This window comes from Anabrus simplex, chromosome 1 (assembly GCF_040414725.1).
Source record: "Anabrus simplex isolate iqAnaSimp1 chromosome 1, ASM4041472v1, whole genome shotgun sequence".
Classification (NCBI taxonomy): domain Eukaryota; kingdom Metazoa; phylum Arthropoda; class Insecta; order Orthoptera; family Tettigoniidae; genus Anabrus; species Anabrus simplex.
Window position 1 is genome coordinate 1,271,334,780 of NC_090265.1, and position 21,479 is coordinate 1,271,356,258.

The window sequence follows — 21,479 nt, forward strand, 5'->3', positions numbered from 1 at the left end:
ATATGCCACTCCCACTATCCTGACCGGTGCTTGTTTTTTCAATAAAATGTAAATACCTAATGAGAGCACTGGAGATTTTTACATGAAAATTGGTTCAGTGGCGAAGAGAAATTTAATCTATCAGATGACCTTAATGCCACTATTGCTTTTAAGTCATACGTGTCGGGAAACTGCGTTTGACGTGGGATCCAAACTACTTGGATCTGACTGAACATTTCGGAATCCTCACTTGCAGTGAACAGGATTCGAACCATGGCCGCTTTTGTGAGAAGCTAGTAATGAAATCACCCAGCTTTCACATCCACTCATTAATAAGTTCAGTTGCTACGTAAAAATATTTGTAACAGAGTGTAAAACTTACTAGTGACTAACTAATCGAATGGGAACAATTTACCTGTTAAATATATTTATAATCCATGGGAATATGTGAGTAATCCTAACTGCCAGCGAATGCTAGAATCGAAGCGTGGAAGCTACTTACTCGAAGAAGGTAGTCATGTACTTCCTACTGCACTCAGACCAACTGTTGATGTTCATCATTGTGGACGGAGACATCACGGTGAAAGATTTATCTTTTAACTGAGGCTGGCAACCAGTTTTCTCTGGGATGTCATGAGTGCAGCCCAGACTGGAATGAAGCAAAATAAATACATGGGTTATGGTGTGCGTATAAGGATATTATTTTCTTAAGATTTGTTCTGTATTTACCAAAATTCTCGCAGATAAATTTCTCTTCAGAGCGTTTAGCAGAGGCCATTACTGCACATATGGAACTGATCCTTCTCATTAATACAATCAACAACAATGTATTGTACTAGTACTGGTTGTCAAATCTGGACATTAGTATATAATGGAGTATTTGTTGCTTACCGTTATACCAGTCGTTCTTATGTATATTTTATGTGTACTTGTCAACCCATACGTCGATAATAGTTGTAAGAGAATAATAATAATAATAATAATAATAATAATAATAATAATAATAATAATAATAATAATTTGAAAATGGACTTGGGTTATGTCTAGAAACTTACACTATAGGTACTGCACAACATAAACTACATCAAAACGATAGCATACTGCCGAAACAGAGTCTGCAGATAATCACCCTTCACCCTCACGGACATATCCCAATGCTGAGCAAGTATCTCAGTATGTTCTACAATGAAGGACGTTGCTTTAAAAACTGTTCAACATCATCAGGAATGGTTTGATCGGTGGTGAAACGCATCCTCTTGAGGACATTCATTAGGAGATCGAAGACGTGTCTGTCACAAGGGGTGCGATCTCGGCTATAACGCTGGCAGTCCATAAGACCCCAGCGAAAACAGCGCCGGCTCTCCAATGTTGAGTTGGCAGAGTGTTGACGCGTGTTACCGTGGTGGTGGTGGTGGTGGTGATTATTGTTTTAAGAGGCGTGTTACCGTGGAGCACAAGCACATTTTATGAGAGTTTTCCGGTCAAGGAATATGTATGGTACAAAATTTAAAATCATGCCACGTTATATTCTTTGAACGTAACCATTAGACATGAATGTTGCTTCAGTTGTCTTCCTCTACTTGGAGTACGCGTATCTCAGACTGACCACGTTGTGAGCTGTTACTACAATCACCAAACCATGCAGTACTGCCACCTCTTGGCTGTCCAGTCAGTCATTTTCAGTGTTGTAATCTCTGTCTGTTGAACAAATTTTTCCTGAACGTTCTTTCAGTCAACCTGAAAGTAATCCTCGTTCATGGACAAGAAATGATTGTTATCATGTGATGGAGGAAGGAAGGGGGGGGGTGAGGAAGGAATTGATTATCCGTTAAAGAATCAAAATCACTCGGGATTATCTACTTATTTGAAAGATGTGTTAATTTAACACGGATAGGATGTTAATAGTGGTAACTACATTATTACGTGGAAGACAAAGTTAGTAAATTTCTCCAAATAACGATGGAATTACAAATAAATACAGCAAGCAGTGGAGTGAGAATGATGGAAGAAGCTATGAATATACGAGCAGGTATTGCTAAACGAATAGTTACGTATTGGTTGAAACTAAAACAAACATCATTATGAGGGCAATTGGGTGGAAGGTGACATAGGAAATATATACAGCTGGAAGGGAAATTAATCGAGGGATGAAAGGAGATTTTTTAAGAAGGTGATCCAAAGAGTGAAAGACACCGAAAGAGAGGTGTGCCGTATCTTTTCATTGTATGAAACGTATTTTTTCAAATTGTTCGTAATTCAAAAGACATGCCATATGAGATATGGCAATTTGGTGTGAAATCTCTCTAAATGTTTTGGAAAATCGGAAATGTGTACAATGTGCACTATAAAAATTAAATTTTTCTCTGTGTAAATATCATATAAGGGCTTACAGTAAAATGTTGCCATTACCTTATCATCTACTTACCAGTGTCCCAGTTCATGTGTTACGGTATTCCCCAATAACAGCCCAGTGTCTTCGTTGATACAACAGGCTCGATTCTTTCGGCAAGCGTTAGCAGTAGGAGCTAAGCCTATGACACTGCATTTCTTCATTGCATTGGTGCAAATATCATATCTGTAAGGAACCACATCAGATATTATATACATAATTTGCAAAACAAATTCCAGTGATGTGAGATGGGATAAAACAGCTGACCAGATTTCAAGCTGGCCTGCCATTTTAAGCCTACAATCTGAAGGTGTTTTAGTACATAATTTTCTTATATTCTTCAAGTTGTTCCATACTTCGCAAACACGTAATTTACCCTGCGAGTCCGTTATCCACGTTTTTCTTATACTGTAATACCCGTATACCTGCTTAAAAAATTTACAGTGATAAGAAAGGACATTGATCTTAAAAACGTCATAAGATTGTATAGGGTAAAATTAGTACTTAGAGAAAAGTAATAATAATAATTTTAAGTGGATTATACTGTAGGATTGCGTAAATATTTCATGCAAATGTATACTCCTACAGCATGGTAGAATAAGGCTCATTTTCCTAAACTAAATGGCAGGGGAAAGTGAACGCAGCAGACGTTGTTCTGATGTACGGCATATCCATGTGTGGCTGGAAGGCGTGACGAGTCCTAAGGAAAATAATGGATAGGAAGAACTGTGCCCCACTTAGTGTCTTAATATTTTATTCTTCAAATGGTCTTCCCTGATATCGATTTCATATGTCTATTATTTGAATATGGTAAATGTTCTCTGACTTGATATCTACTTCCTTCCGGTTATGACAGATGGTGCCTCATGCTATTATGAATTTCCAAAGCATTTCTTTCTATCCAAGTTTTGCTTTGTATGATGTCTATGGAAATAGAATGGAACCCTTGGTTAAAAAGATGGAGAGGCAGAGCTATGAAATGTGTTTCGTATCGTTTAAATGGTAGTTTAAACGTACAGGATCTGTTAATATGTGCGGATTCTTATTCCAGCTATTAATTTTTTTACTACTTCCCTTTGCTTGCCACAGCTAGGCTAGGCTAGTGTTGCTTGTGATTCCGTTTATATTCTTTGTTTTTCATTTTGATTGTGTCGGATTAATTTTCACTTTTCCCTTTACTTTACAATTTATTGATATATATACGTTCCTACGTAGGGATCCGTTTTGATAGAGGTGTGTGTGAAGTTGTTTAATTATGGAGGTTTTTCATTTGAGACCTGTTTTTTTTAACCTACTGCGAAGTATTACTTGAATTCATGTTGTAATGTGTATTTAAAACGCTAATTCCGTAAAATTTATGTTCGCTACCAGGAGTGATATGAATATGTTCCATAGCGCAATTGTGGTTTGATTATTGTAATGACTAGGTGAGCCTTGCCCTGTATTGCGGCCACCCTGATTATTTGATCTGTATTCTCAGATCGAGCTCATGAGTTTTGACACACATTTCTCATGTTACTGCGGTTTTTTCGCGGTGTGTCTTGATTCTGAATTTTATGTTGCCTTGCGCATCTGGTCTCTACGTATGCATGTGTGGATGTGTTGTATGAATGTCGGGTCTGTGTTATTTATTTTTTGGTGCCTTATAGATGTAACCTTCAGTTTTTCTGTTAAGGTTGTCTATTTGATTACCACATTTCATCTCCTGGCTGATTTAGCCGTTCTATTTTTATATTTCGGGATCTTATTCTATGTTTTTCATATCATCTTTGACTATGTGTATTTCATTTCTGTAGCTATGGCAACGCCCCTTTTTCTTTCGTCTTCCCTATAACCTCTTTCTGTGATGATTATTCTGTTTGGCTGAAATGCTTCCATATTTCGTTTAAATTCTGTGCGAGGCTACTCTTCGGAGATTGTTGATGTCTTGAGGATTGAAGTTTGTCCTCGTTTTGTTCTGGAGTTGTTACAATTACTTTTCAGGTTTAAATGCCGATATATATTATTAATCATATATTTTTGATTGAGGTTCCATATTCACGAAAGAAATGTTTGTGACAAATTATGAGTACCATTGTTTGGTATTGTCTGAATCTATTGATATTATCCTTGCCTATGTACCTATAAAAATGAAATAAGCAAAGAAGTTGATGAGATTATTCCTGAGGAAGTAAAAGACTCCTATGCATTTTAACAGAAAATAGCCTCCAAGATATGTATGTGGATAACATTTCTCCTTGTGTATCCTTTTGTTTGTTACGTGCCCATCTCATATCTGCTTCAGCCATTTTTATGATAATAAACCGTAATCTATTTTAACCTATTTCTTTCTTGGGTTCTTGCCTTTTGTGCTTTATTCATTGGTGTAAGAAGCCTGGGTTCATTTCCTGGCTGTCTTTTGCCAGTTTCGACCAGTCTACAATTAATATCCTCGTTAGCAAAGGGTAGACTATTGGGTGGAGTTGGTAAGCAGAGCGTGGCTTGGTCGAAATGTTTCACCAAATGGTCGAATTTTGGTGAAGCATAGCTGGATTCATTGTAACCCAGACTCTTCTCCTTTTGTATTTGCGCATCGTCGCCTGAAATTCTAATATTTTCTACGTATATAGTTTCTTTGTGAGTATTTTATACGTCCTGCACGTAATCTTCGCAACTTTACTTTTAAGTTCCTTTATGATTGTGCCATACATCCTGTGTGTTACCACACTCATTCGAACTGTAAATCATGGAGAAAGTGAAATACTCCCCCAGAGTTGAATTACACGAGAGTAATGCTATGTCCAACGAATGAACTTCTCCTCAATCCTGTACAAACCGCAGTGATGATGATAGTAGGATTACCTATGAAGGTAAACGCTCTCGTCCCTAATCCAGATAATAAGGTATTGGACCAGATTTCCCATTCGGTGGCGGCTAGTTCGTCTCATTTGAGTTATCCCCTTGACTTTGTTCGTAAGTGGAATTTGAAATTATCTGGCGAAGAAAAAGGTCTTTCTGTCATTGAGTTTCTAGGAAAAGTAGATGATGTTGCTGCATGCACGTTGTTGCCTTTGAATTTGTTTGTACGTTTTATTCCCAGAATGCTGGAAGGTTGTGCCAGTAAGTGTATTGGATTGTGCAAACATAACATTCAGTGTTGGTCTGATTTTTCCAAGGAACTTAAAGTAAGGTTCGGCTTGTCCCAAATGGACTTTATACTCAAGCAGAAAACTCTTAGAAGGACTCAAGGCAGAGGAGAGTCTATCGATGAATATGCCATGGGTATAATAACCTTGTTCAATCGCCTCCATATCATAGAACATGGGTCCCAAATTTTTGACACATTCTATCGGAATCTAGCCCCTCAATAAAAATTATCTATCAACAGTTCTGAAATAAACTGTGCTGATGACATTATAAGTCTCGGCTGTGAATTTGAATCAACATCACAATTAAACAATTTGTACCAATACCCATCTCCTCCCAATGAATATTCCTTTCACGATGCGGTTTGTCGCTTTTGTCCCAAAGCTGTCTCTTTCCCTAGATCGCCCAGTCGTGGCCAGTATCCTAGAAAACCAGTTGACTATTTAGAATCACCCCATTCCTCTGATCGTGTAGCCGGCAAAGTCATGATGTGTCTCGTCATAAGGCAACGACTTCTGTAAAGTGTTGGAATCGTGGAAAAGAGGGACATGTTCTAGAAATCGTAGATCTAGGTCTTCTGTAATTAGTTTTTAGTGTGGTCTAAAAGGTGTGCACCGTATCTGTCCAAGATGTAACGAAAATCGGGGAAACTAGTTTCGCACCAACATGGTGGGCCGTCGTTAGTGCCTGCCTATAACTCCAATCGCAAAATTTGCGGACTCCCTTCGTCTTCACTCTGTCCCAAATGTTCTTTTGTTCGCGCGTCATGTACGCCCTTTTAGATATCGGATCATGTAGCTCTTTTGTCGACCAGTCTTTTGTTGAGGGGATGGAATTAAAAGATCTCCGCAATTATTCTTGCCCTGAAACTTATATGTCTGCCAATGGTCACCGTGTACTTCCGGTAACACGTACCGGAACTCATTTAAAGATTTACAATTTCTCTTGGGACTGGAAATTTGATGTTGTTCCAGGCTTAACCGTTCCACTCATCTTCGGCTCCGATTTCACGTTAGCCACTGGGTTGCCTATTGACTTCATTAGTCGATCCTTCGATTTCCGTTTCAAATCCAATGAAAATTTCCCTTTTGAGTATTCGTTCAAAAATGCCATTGTGTGTCATATTATAGTGCAGCTCCCTTGTCATTCAATGTGATTTGTCTGAAATTCAAGCTCTCATACTGAATAATCTTGTTGAAGAATTTCTTGAGGTACTTACGGCAAATCTTGGGTGCACTAAAGAATTCTCCTATTGTATTGAACTGAAATATCACACGCCTGTCAGACACCCTCCCTTCAGTTGCTCTGCTCCCAACTCACCGCCATGAGTAAGTATGATAACGAATTGTTAGAAAAGGGTGTGATTAGTCTATCTAAATCATCTTTTAGCATCCCCGGATTTCTAATTCCCAAAAAGACGGTCAATTTCGTCTTGTGGTTGATTACAGATCTCAGAAGGCCATTTTATATTTGACAGTTTCCCTCACCCCAATATTGAGTCCGCCCTGCAGTCCTTTGTAAAGGCAAAAAATGATTCAGTTTTCGATTTTAACTCTGCTTATGTTCAAATTCCCCTTGATCATTGTTGCCGGGAATTCACTGCTGTTGCTACCCATTTTTGCCTACCTATATCATTTTAGTAAGGTTCCCATGGGACTACTGGTGGTCCGGCACTAAGTCGCATCCTTGATTCGGTCTTTGGGGTTCTTAAGTTCACATAGCTGTTTTCGTACCTAGACGACGTCGTTTTGTTCTCTGACACCTTCGAAGAACACGTAGCCAATCTTCGCAAGTTCCTCTCTAAACTAAGGAAACATGGGTTCACGGTCAACCCCGACAAAGTGTACCTGTGTGCCAGGCGAATCAAATTCTTTGGGCATGTCGTCTCCAGCTCTGGCATCTCAGTAAATCAGAGAGAGTAATGCGTATCTTGAGTTTCCCAGACATAAGAATCTCCGTGATGTCCACAGGTTCCTTGGCATGGTTGGGTTTTATAACAGATTCATCCACAATATATCTGATATTTCAGCTCTGTTGAATTCTTTAAAAAAGAAAAATACTCGTTTGCATTGGGGTGAGACTCAAGAACAGGCCTTTTGCAAACTTAAAGCCGATCTTTGCCAAGTTCCGTGCTACAAAGTCCTGATTTCAATCGCGATTTTGTTCTTCAGTTCGATGCCAGCGACATTGCTGTTTCAGTGGTGCTGAACCAGATATTAGAGAATGACACTTTGGCTCATAATGCATATTTTAGCAAGATTTTTCCCGGATCTGAAATCAACTACTTAACTTATGAGAAGGAATGTCTAGCCATTGTCCTTGGCGTTGAGGAATGTCATTCTTACCTCGAACACCGTAATTTCTGGGTACACACTGACAATCAAGCGGTATCCTGGATGAACGCAAATGTGAAGAAGTTAGGAAGAACAGCTCGTTATATTCTTGGTCCGTCTTCTTATAAATTTACTATTGTACATGTAAGGGGAAAAGACAGTTTCGTGGCTGACTGTCTGTCGCGTATGTTTGAGAGTATGGAGAAACCCGACCCTAGTCCTGAGTGTAGTCTTCCAGTTAACGTTCCTCAAAAGTACCCTCTAAGCTTTTCCGATCTAACGGAATTTCAAAACAACGACCGTGAATGTGTCCAGATAATTGATGGAGTTGCCAAAAATGATCAAAAAATGGATATCCTAAAAGATAAAAAAGTTCTTTTGTGTTACAAGTTCCTACGGATTAAGTCTTCTAAGATATTTGATCCCCGTGGTTTGGTCCGGCTCCATGGTTAAATGTTTAGCGCGCTGGACTTTGGTCACAGGGGTCTCCGGGTTCGATTCCCGACAGGGTCGGGAATTTTAACCATCATTGGTTAATTTCCCTGGCACGGGGGCTGGGTGTGTGTGTTGTCTTCATCATCATTTCATCCTCATCACGACGCGCAGGTCGCCTACAGGTGTCAAATCGAAAGACCTGCACCTGGCGAGCCGAACATGTTCTCGGACACTCCCGGCACTAAAAGCCATACGCCATTTCATTTCATTTTTTTCCCGTGGTTTGAGAGCCATGATCTTAAATTGTTATCATGATTCGTGTCCAAGTGCACACCTTGGGCAACTGAAAACCTTCCACAAGATTTCTCGAAACTATTACTGGCATAACCTTAAAAGGGATGTCTTCGAGTATGTTGGAAGTTGTGACGTATGCGAAAAATGCAAACCTGTCCAAAACAACCAAGTTGGATTCCACTACGCTGACATTTCGAACTCTCCTGGGGAGAAATTATTCGTTGATTTCTTCGGTCCTCTTGTAAAATCCAAAAATGGAACATTCCATCTGTCACTGACGGTTTTTCTAAGTTTGTCTGGCTGTTCCCTGTTCGTAAAATTAATTCTACTGTCGCGGTAAAATTTCTATCGAATCTTTGCTACTTTGGCCCTCGCATGGCCTTGGTGTCGGACAATTTCTCTGTTTTTACCTGTGCCCATTTTCAGAACATGTGTTTCTCGTGAGGTGTGAAAGATGTCCGCCTTAGTCCACACCACCCTAAGCTGTCTCATATCGGGAGATTCCACCTTAATCTTAAGACGTGTCTATCTGCCTTTCAGCATAACAACCAAACTCCTTGGGATTCCTGCTTAGCCTTTTTAGCTCAGGTTTCAACACTGCCGTCCATGAATCCTCCCGTTTTACTTCTGCCGAACTATATTTGAGCAGATGATCCGCTTATGTTACAATGGAATATATAATATTTATCTGCTCCTTCTGACCACATGACTGTCCAGAAAATGGAAAATTGCTCCTGAACATCTAATCAAGGCAAAAAACAAGGTGGCCCAGAGATACAACAAGGGAAGATCGTTCCTTTACGAGTTGGAGACCCTATTTTGGTTAAAAGATTACCTGTCAGTTCTGCGGTTGACCACGTCAGCGGGAAACAGTCTCAAAAGTGGTCAGAACCAAAGGCGATTACCGAATTTTTGGGACCAGTGACCGTTATGCTGGAAGCCGTCACTAATCACGTAATATCTAAGACTCTTTTTTCACTATTTTAAAAAACACTATCCAACAAGCCGGTGTTTTTCATCAAATTTTTAATGTAGTATTTTCTCTTTTTCCTATTCCTACTTATAAACCAGCAATTAGAGGACCGTATTCTCAATATATTTTTGTTTCAGGATAAAAAGAAAGGAGTCCTTTTTCAAAGAAGGGGTCTGTTAAAACGACACTGGATCTAAAGTGTATCCTAAAATCCGTAAAGAAAGATGGTAAAGAGGACAAGAAAACTGGAATAAGACAAGACTTGACGCATTCAAATTTCATGATTTACTAAATCACCATACTGTGTTTAACTGAAGACACAACCAAACTTTAAGTCTGTATGTGAGCCTATGTGGGTGGATACTTGTACCTACATATCCCTCTCTAGCACAAGTGCATTTTTAATTACTTTAAAGTATCCATATTCCTACATGTCTAGGTTATCCTCTATTATAAGACTAGTGACAGTTACGCGCGCGCTTTTAGTCCTAAGTTATAAGTCTAAACGAAAATGAGTCATCCTCGCTTGATCACCGAGAATAGGACTCATTTTCCAAAGGGTGGTGAGAATATTTGTGCCACACCTAGTGGTCTTAATATTTTATTCCTCAAATGGTCTTGTTACTCTATTCCCTGATATCGATATCCTATGTCTGTTATTTCAATATGGTGACTGTTCTCTGACTTGACATCTACTACCTCCCCGTTATGACAGATGGCGCCTCATGGCATTATGAATTTCCAAAGCTTTTCTTTCTACACAAACCTTGCTTTGTATGATCTCTACGGAAAAGAATGGAAGCCTTGGTTAAAAAGATGGAGAGGCAGAGCTATGAAATGTGTTTCGTATCATTTAAATGGTACTTTAAAAAGATTTATACATTTCCATACGTGGCTCTCTGTTTTGAGTCAACTCACAGGATCTCTGTTAATATGTGAGGATTCATATTCCAGGTATTTAATTTTGTTACTACTTCCCTTGGCTTGCCACAGCTATGCTAGGCTAGTATAGCTTGTGATTCCGTTCATGTTCTTTGTTCTTCATTTATATTTTGGCGGATTAATTTTCACTTTTCCCTTTACTTTATAATTTTTGATATACATAGTGGTGTGACTAGCAGTGATTTTACACTCATAGGTCAAACTGTGATTGCTATTTTGAAGTAGCAGTGATTTTTAACTGTGATTCAGCCAACGCCAACTAGGTTACAAGGCCGCTACACTCGAAATATGACATCATCACTCTGCGGCCTACAGGAGTACCGAGGAGTACGATGTGTTGTAGCATTCAGGACACGGGCGAAATCGTGCTAACAGTGAAAACAAATACTCATTTTTAAAATTATATTTTTAAATGTTATATACATTACCTTTTCTCAAATACATCACGAGTCACAACATTCAACACGCTACCGTACGAGTCAACAAGGACTATTTTATCATAATTACAAGTTGATGCACACGTGCTTCGCTACGGGATTCTCAGAAAGACAGACTTTGTGTTTTTCCTTACAGAAGTCAACATAGGACATTACAAAAACGTCAGTAGGAATGTCGCGATTAACAGAAAATTTATCATATAAAATACTCGATCAAATTAAAAACTATACATTTTCTCACTTTTAACGAACAGTACTACGGTGCCGATCTAACAATCCAAAGTTCCAGAGCTGGAATGATCAGGCCGCAGACAGCCGTGAACACTCGTCTGCCATTATTCCGTTAAATATACAAACTGCTCATTCCAATCAGTGCCTTAGAGTAGGGATTGAATAGCTCGAATGCTATGATGAACCAGTGTGTTTTGTACCAGCAGCATCAGAAAAATTATGAACCAGCGGAATAGCATGCTAACGAGGAAAGTTATCAAACTCCCCGACAACTTCCCGCCAATATTCGGGCAGGCAGTTACACTCGGTGCGACCGGGCCAGTTGGCCGTGTGGGTAGGGGTGCACAACTGTAAGCTTGCATCCCGGAGATAGTGGATTCGAACCTCACTGTCGGTAGCGCTGAAGATGGTATTCCGTGCTTTCCCATTTTCACACCAGACAAATGATGGGGCGGTACCATAATTAAGGCCAAGGCCGCTTCCATCACACTCCTAGCCTTTTCATATCCCATCGTCGCCATAAGACTTATCTGTTTCGGTGCGACGTGAAGCAAATTTGCTGAAGAATACTCGGTACACAGCAGTAATCCTATCTATCGGAGATGGAAGGCAACAGAAGGCACGAAGCTCATCACAACAAACAATGGTCAATGTAATGTTATTGTTGATCACTTTTATGAGCTTTCTATATTGTAGCCATTCACATTTAGTTTTCTTTCGGCTCTGCTATATTAGGGCCTATTATAAAATTATTTATACCGTAGACTATAGTTCGTTATTCTCCGACTTTACATACCGATTTTTATTAAATTCTTTTACCTATTTTCTCTTGACTCGGCGCTGATATTGACTTAGTAATAAAAATCCAAATTCATGAATATATCTGTGATCATAGCCGGTACGGTAACAATATATAAGACAAAAATGATCGGAAATTTAACACTATATAACTTTAGTTATGTAGTATTTATCGATATGACCACTGCTAACATAAACATTTTAGAATTAAATTGTAGGCTTTCCCCTAAACTACCATTTCACTCAGCGTGAATAAAATTATTTATGGCCTAGATTATAGCGACTTACAGTATTCCCCGATATCACATACCGATTTTAATTAAGATAGGACCACTAATAACAAATATTTGAGAACTGATTTTTAGGCCTTCCACTAAACTGCCATTTTTCTCAGCGTGAATACATTTATTTATATCCTAGATTGAAGCGACTTATTCTCTGAATTTTCTTACCGATTACCATTAAGACACGACCACTAATAACATAAATATTTGAGAATTAACTCTTAGGCCTTCCCTTAAACTACCATTTCACTCATACATAAATACATACACATACATTATCATTATGGACTGTTATGCCTTTCAGCGTTCAGTCTGCAAGCCTCTGTGAATTTACTAAACGTCGCCACAATCCTCGATTTGCAACTAGTGTTGTGGCCTCAGTTAGTTCTATACCTCTTATCTTTAAATCGTTAGAAACCGAGTCTAACCATCGTCGTCTTGGTCTACCTCTACTTCTCTTACCCTCCATAGCAGAGTCCATTATTCTCCTAGGTAACCTATCCTCCTCCATTCGCCTCACATGACCCCAACACCCAAGCCGGTTTATGCGTACAGCTTCATCCATCGAGTTCATTCCTAAATTAGCCTTTATCTCCTCATTCCGAGTACCTTCCTGCCATTGTTCCCACCTGTTTGTACCGGCAATCATTCTTGCTACTTTCATGTCTGTTACTTCTAACTTATGAATAAGATATCCTGAGTCCACCCAGCTTTCGCTCCCGTAAACCAAAGTTGGTCTGAAAACAGACCAATGTAAAGATTTCACTCAGCGTGAATAAAATCATTTATGGCCTATGTAGATTGTAGCGACTTATTCCTCGACTTTGCATACGATTTTCATTTAATTCTCTTCAGCTGTTTTCTCGTGAGATGTGTACATACATACATACTTACATACATACATACAGACAGACAGACAGACAGACAGACATTACGGAAAATTAAAAAGTGCTTTTCCTTGATACTATGGACACGACTGATACAGAAATGCCATCCTTTTAAAATTCTGAACAATGTAGAAACCAAACTCTTACTTTATATATACATAGATTTGAGGGTTAACCAGTGGTCATTTTATCAAAATCATTGGTATAATTATATTGGAATTATAGAGCTGCTCATTAAGGAAGAAATAGAATCAGGGAGTGAGAAGAAGGAAATGACTATTCTGATAAAATGTGTAAATAAAGTCCAAAACTCATTCCGAGTTCGCTTGCTGCCACTTCTCTTGTTAGCAATTTTAGTACAGACAACTTATACTACCGTACAATAGTGTAAACACAAAAACAGTGGGCTAAATATTATGCCTACAATGTCACAAATCACTGATTAAAATACTTAATCAACTCAACTGCTACCATCACCCTTTTCATTTTTAGACCACAACCCAATAAAGAGAATGAGATAGTGAGAAGACTGAAATAAATCACAGGTTAGGAGGTTATAAATCCCACAACACGACAATAGCTCCTTTCAAAAATGGGAAAAATGGCTTTCACGGCCGCAGATTCTATTCCCTTTCCATTCCTGTGATTGTACGACAATAGCTGTTTACAATCACAGCGCAGCCGCAACTGCGACTGTGGTGTGGGTCACAGACTTGTTAGCGTGATGCTGTGATTACTGATCAGATTAGCTGCTACTGCTTTCTTAACTGCTAGTTACTACTGGCTGCTACTATTGGCCGTGCTGCGCGTTCCACGCTGGTTAATCACGTTAGTTTAACGATTTCCCGCAGCGCAGCGCTGCCGCCTGCAAACATCACAATCGCAGTTAAGACCTTCTAGTCTGGCCAACCCGCTAGAAGTTTGAGTTTCACACTAGCATTGATTTATTAGCAGCTTTGCAAATCGCTTCCCATCACTTGATATATATATATATATTTGTTCCTATGTAGGGACGAAAAAAGTTAACACTGACCCGTTTTGACACAGGTGTGTGTGATGTTATTTGATTATGAAGATTTTTCATTTGAAACCTGTTTCTTTCTCTCGTACTGCGACGTCGTACTTGAGCTCATCTTGTGATGTTTATTTAAAACGCTAATTCCGTACACTTCATGTTCGTTACCAGGAGTGATATGAATATGTTCCATAGCGTATTTGTAGTTTGATTATTGTAATGACTAGGCGAGCCTTGCCCTGTATTGCGGCCACCCTGATTATTTGATCTGGACTCTCAGTTCGAGCTCATGAGTCTTTGATACACTTTTCTCATGCTACTGCGGTTTTTATCGCGATCTGTCTTGATTCTGCATTTTATGTCGCCTTGCGCATCTGGTCTCTACGTGGTCATAAGTGGATGTGTTGTGTGAATGTCGGGTTTGTGTTATTTATTTTTTGGTACCTTACGGATGTAATCTTCTGTTTTATGTTAAGGTTGTTTATTTGATTACCCCGTTTCATCTCCTGGCTGGTTTAGCCGTTTCATTTTTTATATTTCGGGAACTTATTCTATGTTTTACATATCATCTTGACTACGTAAATTTCATTTCTATAGCTATGGCAACGCCCATTTTTCTCCCTCCCTATAACCTCTTTGTGTTCTGTGATGATCATTCTTTTTGGCTGAAGTGCTTCTATTTCATACCAAATTCTGAGAGAGGCTACCCTTTGGAGATTGCTGATGTCTTGGGGTATTGACGTTTGGCCTCGTTTTATTCTTAAGAAGTTTCAATTACTTTTCTGTTTTAAATGCCGATAAATATATTATTAATCATATATTCTTTGATTGAGGTTCTACATTCACGAAGGAAATGTTTTTGACAAATTCAGAGTACCATTGTTTGGTATTGTCTGAATTTATTGATATTACCCTTCCCTACGTACTGTACATATAAAAATGAGATAAGCGAAGAAATTTGATGAGATTATTCCTGAGGAAGTAAACGATTCCTATACATTTTAAAAGAAAACAGCTTCCAAGATTATGCATGTGACTAACATTTTCCCTTGTGTATCCTTATGTGTGTTTCGTGCCCATCTCATACCTGCTTCAGCCAATTTTATGATAATAAACCGTTATCTATTTTAACCTACTTCCGACTTGGGTTCTCGCCTTTTATGCTTTATTCATTGCTATAAGAAGCCCGAGATCTGTGCCTGGCAGTCTTTCGCCAGTTTTGACCAGTCCACAATTAATGTCCTCGTTAGCAAAGGGTAGTGGGTGGAGAACATTGTGGGTTTCGATGTATTGCTCGCGCACCTCTGATATAAGAACGTTTTTCACCATCACCCATTCAGACTCTAATTTAGTGTTTGCTTGAAGTACGTTTAGGTTACTAAACGAAACATTTTATTGCATTCTTCCTAATAAATAAGGCTTTCCTTGATGCTCGACTTCATAAATGTTCTTTCTAGTCGCTCTCCGCGGTTCTTACAATCTTCCCTTGAAGTTGAGTCTTGACCCATGCTTACATGGCATGTTCACGAATGTGATGTTTCTCATATGCAAATGGCTTCCTACGGCCTCTATTCCAATAACTTACGTATTTCTGGTAATGTACTAGAGATGGCAGCACCCTGGGTTGTAGACCCAGAAGATCGTTCATTTTACGAGAGGAGTTGTATTATCTCTTTGGAGGGATTCTTTGCCTTGTTTATGTGAGAGGTAATAACAATGAAGGCCGCGGAGACTGGAGTAGCCTTTCTATGTTTCAAATGGGTTTTCAAGGTATTCAAACTCAGCCCATTCATCCATGTTTCCTTTTGTTTTGACCATTTATATTACAGGTATGTTGATCTTTGTTTTCATTTTTGGTATTGTGATGATTCATAACTTTCCATTCATATCAGATTGACATGCATCTTTTCTGCTCCGCTGCATAGAACTGCCGTGTGTGCGTGGTTGTTATTGTGATCATGAAATGTTGGTAACTGGGTCTCAGATTGATTCTATTTGTGTGCATTGTGTTCTATGGTACTTCACCATCAGATATGTTTATGCCCTCCGTCTCGACTTAGAGTTACATTCTTGTCGTACGAAGCGCGAGACCTGCTGGATTAGAGCACGGGTGACTTTCAATCCCGTTGTACAATTGTTTGCGTGGTGCACGCTGCTGCTTGGTATATGCGAGACCTGTTGTGTGTGGCCATGTGAGTCACACTATGTAAATTTATTTTGACATTAGTAACTGGAACGGCCGTTCATATTGCTTCCGATACCTACATATGTGTGAATGCTTGGATGTGTGTTGCTGAGCGAGGGGAGAGTAAAGATGGTATGTCGATCGGTCCAATTTGCATTTTTAATCTGGTGTCTGTACCATATGTTTGTTCTCGGTACAGTTTGGTTTATTCTTGCCATGTCTCTGTATTGGGCGTTTGCTAGCCCGGGAGGCCGCCATGTTTTCTTTCATATATTTAGGCTATGGGCATGCCTGTGATACTCTTTGATTTTGTTAGTGTTCGCTTGGTGCTGAGATGTTTCTCTCTGTCCCATCCCGATTTTTGCTTTTCATTTTTAACTCCTCGTTTTTATTCCCTGTGACGCGTGGGTCTTTGATTAGCTATGGGTATTTTTGAGTGGATAACGGAGTTAGAAGAGTCGTGTTAGGAATGAGACGTATCTCGTAAAAAGGACGACGTAAATTGGGCCGTGATAATGATAATAAAATTGGCACATGATGTAAGGATGGTATTTCTGGGACTGTGAGCTTGTAATCTTATATCTATTTCAGACTTGAAATAATAGTAATGCTGCGCTCACGCGTCGATGTGATGACATTCATTCGGGACGGTACGTTTAAGTAAATATCCACTTGGTATTTTTCTGAATAATTGGCTTTCCTTTTTCTTGTTTAATGTTTTTTAAAATGTTATCTTATCAATAAACCCTGATTTAATTTATTCTGCATTTCATTGATAGAAGTATTTGATTCATATCCTTGTTCATCAATAATGAGGGTCATTTCCAGCTCAAGGCTGTGTTCTCTTGGCCTTTCCTAGTCGCGGTCCACGCCTCATTTCTCCCTTTGTGTGTGTTAGGTTGGTGTTTATATTTATATACATTATCTCCGAGGGAGTCAGGGTTCGGTTCAGGCTCTTAAAATGATATGAGGGATATCCAGGCAGCAGTGTTTTATGTACAGCACTTTGGCCTACGACAGTATGAATTCTGCCATTATCATAGTTATTCAACTATAATAAGGTATACAGTAGAATACATAACCCGCCTTTCGTGAGCTGAGGTTTGCCTATGATTGCTGTCTCATCCTATGGTCATTTAATGCACTTATATATTAACAACAGGGAGTAAAACAATTCAAATAACATTCAGGAAATTAAATTGAAAAGCTTTAACTCACCACAGATTGCTTAGAAGGCACAGATTCAACCTGGAGGATTCATTCATTCCATTCTTGCCCGGGTCGAAGGGCTGGAAACATGCTGTGGATTTTCATTTCCATGTGCTCTTTTATGTGAGGGACTTTAAGAAATGTGGGGCCTTCTTAATCGTTAGACACAGCGAAGCCAGGGTGGGCATAGTAATACATTAGTTAATACCTATTGAAATTTAGTTAGATTTGCGTGTATGTGATGCATTAAGTGAAATCATTATTGGTGATTAAGTGTTTATTGGTAGGAATCGAGATTAGTGATATTTATTTAAATTTTACATCGCGAAGCTCCGCTGGTGTTGTGTTGATGAAGTGTTGGTACGTAGGTTAGGTTTAGCCTACTTGGTTTCGATTTTGGGTTGAGGAAAATATTTTCATTTTTATTTAAATATATGTACAGTAGGTTTCTGGTATAATACTTTTAAAGGCAGATCATTATACGGATTTGTACGTACCTTCCGCAGCTGTTACATTCGTGTAAGCAATAGAAACGGTATTTCATATCATTCCAAGATCTGTTCTAACTACCGCGAAGGTAATTGTTCCTTTAAATAAAAAACATGGTACCCTTTTAACTTTCTTGTAGAGAAAGAAGTTAGAAATTATACGATATTTCACTGGCGAATTAGTTCAAAACTACAGGTAATTTAATGAAATAAATCATATATATCAGAGGAAATACACTGTAAACAATACAAAAGATTTCACGATGATGAAGTAAGCATAATTATAATAAAATAATTACACTACAAATCTAGTATAGAAATGTGTAGTTACACTAAATCAATTTATTACATAGATTATTATTATTATTAGCTGATGTACCCGTGCTTCGCTACGGAATTCTACATTGTATACAGAATTATAGGTTATGCAGTGTACACGTTGTAAGATTATAATGAGCTGCATAGCTCCATCTGTCTTTTTACATCCTCGGAAAGACTGCCTTAGTGGTTTTCCCAACTGAAATCAGCATAGGTCAATTCAATGACGCCAGTAAGAATTTCGTGATTAAAGGCAAATGCTATCATACGAAATACTCGATTAAATGAAAAATCACGCATTTTCCCACCTTAAACATTACCCTAGAAACGCGACGGGGAAGTCACCAAACGTTCTTTTTTAAATGTCAAGATTGAGTTAGGGAATTTTCATTGTAATGGAAGGCCTCCTTGCCTACGATCAGTCACAATCAAGTTGGGGAATTTTCGTCATAAAGGCAGACTCTCCCTCTCCACCCGCCATTCTGCATGCTCAAAAAGACTGCCTTAGTGGTTTTCCCAACTGAAATCAACATAGGACATTACAAAGACGCCAGTAGGAATGTCGCAATTAAAATCCAATGCTATCATATGCAATACTCGATGAAATAAAAAACAACACATTTTCTCATTTTCAACGAACAGTAGTACGCTGCCGATCTAACGTTCCAAAGTTCCACAGCTGGAAAGACCAGGCCGCAGAGAGCCGTGAGCCGTGAGCACTCTTTTATTTTCGTGGTGGGGGAGGGGAGTGAAGAGTGGAGAGTCCCATGGTGAAAACTATGCCCTTTTGCTCTCTGTTTCCTAGGATTACCCGATGAGTTGGGAAATCTCAATTCACTACACTGGCGGGGGAAAATCTATCTGATTTGGAGGCAAATTGTTCCTCCAAGCCATACTAGAAACTCACTCTTGGCTGCTAATTTGGAATAAAATGAATGTAGAATTTAATACAAGGGAACAGGATGCATTCAGGGTTCAATCTTTGAGTTATTAAGTGAATTGTAGTGCTACAATTTGGAATAGGCCAAAATGGTAATTTAAGACCTGATCATAAGTGAGCCTCTGCCACTATTACGTTAATTGTGTACACCGATCAATCCAATCAGCGCATCAGAGTAGGGATCGAATAGCTGGAATACTATGATGAAGCAGCGTGTTACGTACCAGCAGTATCAGAAAATGTATGAACCAGAGGAATGGTATGCTAGAGACGAAAGTTATCTAACTCCCCTGTTGTTTCCCGCCAGTATTCAGGCATACTATTATACTCGGTACGCGGCAGAAATCCCATCTATAAGAGATGAGTGGCAGCATAAGAGACAAAGAACATCGCAACAAACATTGGTCAACGTAATGTTATTGTTGATCAATGTTATTAGCTTTAGATATTGTAGGCCTTCACATTTGCTTTTCTTAAAACTGTATAAAACATGAATGATCGGAAATTGTATTCTCTACAAAATCTCTTACGTGGTACTTTTCAATAGAACCAATAATAATAATTTCGTGTGGCTATTCGTAGCCGAGTGCAGCCCTTGTAAGGCAGACGCTCCGATGAGGGTGGGCGGCATCTGCCTTTTGTAGGTAACTGCGTGTTATTGTGGTGGAGGATAGTGTTATGTGTGGTGTGTGAGTTGCAGGGATTTTGGGGACAGCACAAACACCCAGCCCCCGGGCCATTGGAATTAACCAATGAAAGTTAAAATCCCCGACCCGGCCGGGAATCGAACCCGGGACCCTCTGAACCGAAGGCCAGTACGCTGACCATTCAGCCAACGAGTCGGACAATAGAACCAATAACATAGGTATATAAGAATTAAATTTTAGGCGTCTTCCCCTTAACTACCATTTTTTTATCGAGGGTGAATAATTATAGCTTAGGCTAGTAGTATAATAAGCGGGTTCGGCGGCCACCTCCACCTCGGGCTCTCGGAAGAGGCCTCCACCTCCCGCGGGAAATTTGAATTTTGGCGGGAAATTTGAATTTTGGCGGGAGATTTGAATTTGTAAACAAAGCCACGTGCTTTTTGACAGCTGTCATCGACAACAACGCAACGCTAACCTCACTGCTGCCATCTTGACGGGCCTAAACCTCACTAGTGCCAACTTAACCTAACTAGCGTGAGGTAAACAAACCCACGTGTTTTTGACAGCCACGTGCTTTTTGACGGACAACAACGCATCGCTAACCTCAGTACTGCCATCTTGACGGGCCTAAACCTTAATAGTACCAACTTAACCTAACTAGCATGAGGTAAACAAAGCCACGTGCTTTTTGACAGCCACATGCTTTTCAACAGATTTGTAAACAAAGCCACGTGCTTTTTGACAGACAACAACGCATCGCTAACCTCAGTACTGCCATCTTGACGGACCTAAACCTTAGTGGTACCAACTTAACCTAACTAGCGCGAGGTAAACAAAGCCACGTGCTTTTTGACAGCCACGTGTTTTTTGACAGCCACGTGCTTTTTTGACAGCTGTCATCCGCCATCTTAGAGCACGGTGCTGCCCTCTTTCGTCACCTATCATCGGCAGTGCTGCCATCTTGACGGGTCTAAACCTTAGTGCTACCAACTTAACCTCACTAGCGTGAGATAAACAAAGCCACGTGCAGCTGTCATCCGCCATCTTTGAGCATCGTGCTGCCCTCTTTAGCTACTTACCTTTGAAATGTGGTACGTTATCCGCCATCTTGCATCCGAAACCTCAGTGCTGCGCTCTATGTAGTGGCGGCAAATTCCATGTGCTCTTGTTTGGAAACAAAGCCATGTGCAGCTGTCATCCACCATCTTTAATCACCGTGCTGCCCTCTTTAGCTACTTACCTTTGACAGTTGTCATCCGCCATCTTGCATCGCCAACCTCAGTGCCGCACTCTATGTAGTGGCGGCAAATTCCACGTGCTCTTGTTTGGAAACAAATTCACGTGCTATTTTTCTGACAGCTGTAATCCGCCATCTTTGAGCACCGTGCTGCCCTCTTTAGCTACTTACCTTTGAAATGTGGTACGTCACAGCTGTCATCCGCCATCTTTAATCCAGAGAGAACAGTGCTGCAATCTATGTGGTGGCGGCAAATTCCACGTGCTTTACAAATCAACATGCTTTTTTGACAGCTGTCAACCGCCATCTTTAATCACCGTGCTGCCATCTAT

The 21,479-nt window shown here is 39.6% G+C and overlaps 1 protein-coding gene across 1 annotated transcript in view; it reads right to left on the minus strand.

The window, feature by feature from the left end:
* LOC136858689 (A disintegrin and metalloproteinase with thrombospondin motifs 12) overlaps nt 1-21,479 on the minus strand; it is a 477,582-nt gene that overhangs the window by 167,236 nt on the left and 288,867 nt on the right. The window contains exons 8-9 of the mRNA XM_068225727.1: nt 2,405-2,554; nt 482-628 (exon numbers count right to left, since the gene is read on the minus strand). Coding sequence (XP_068081828.1) covers nt 482-628; nt 2,405-2,554 — 297 coding nt within the window. The remainder of the gene's footprint in view (nt 1-481; nt 629-2,404; nt 2,555-21,479) is intronic.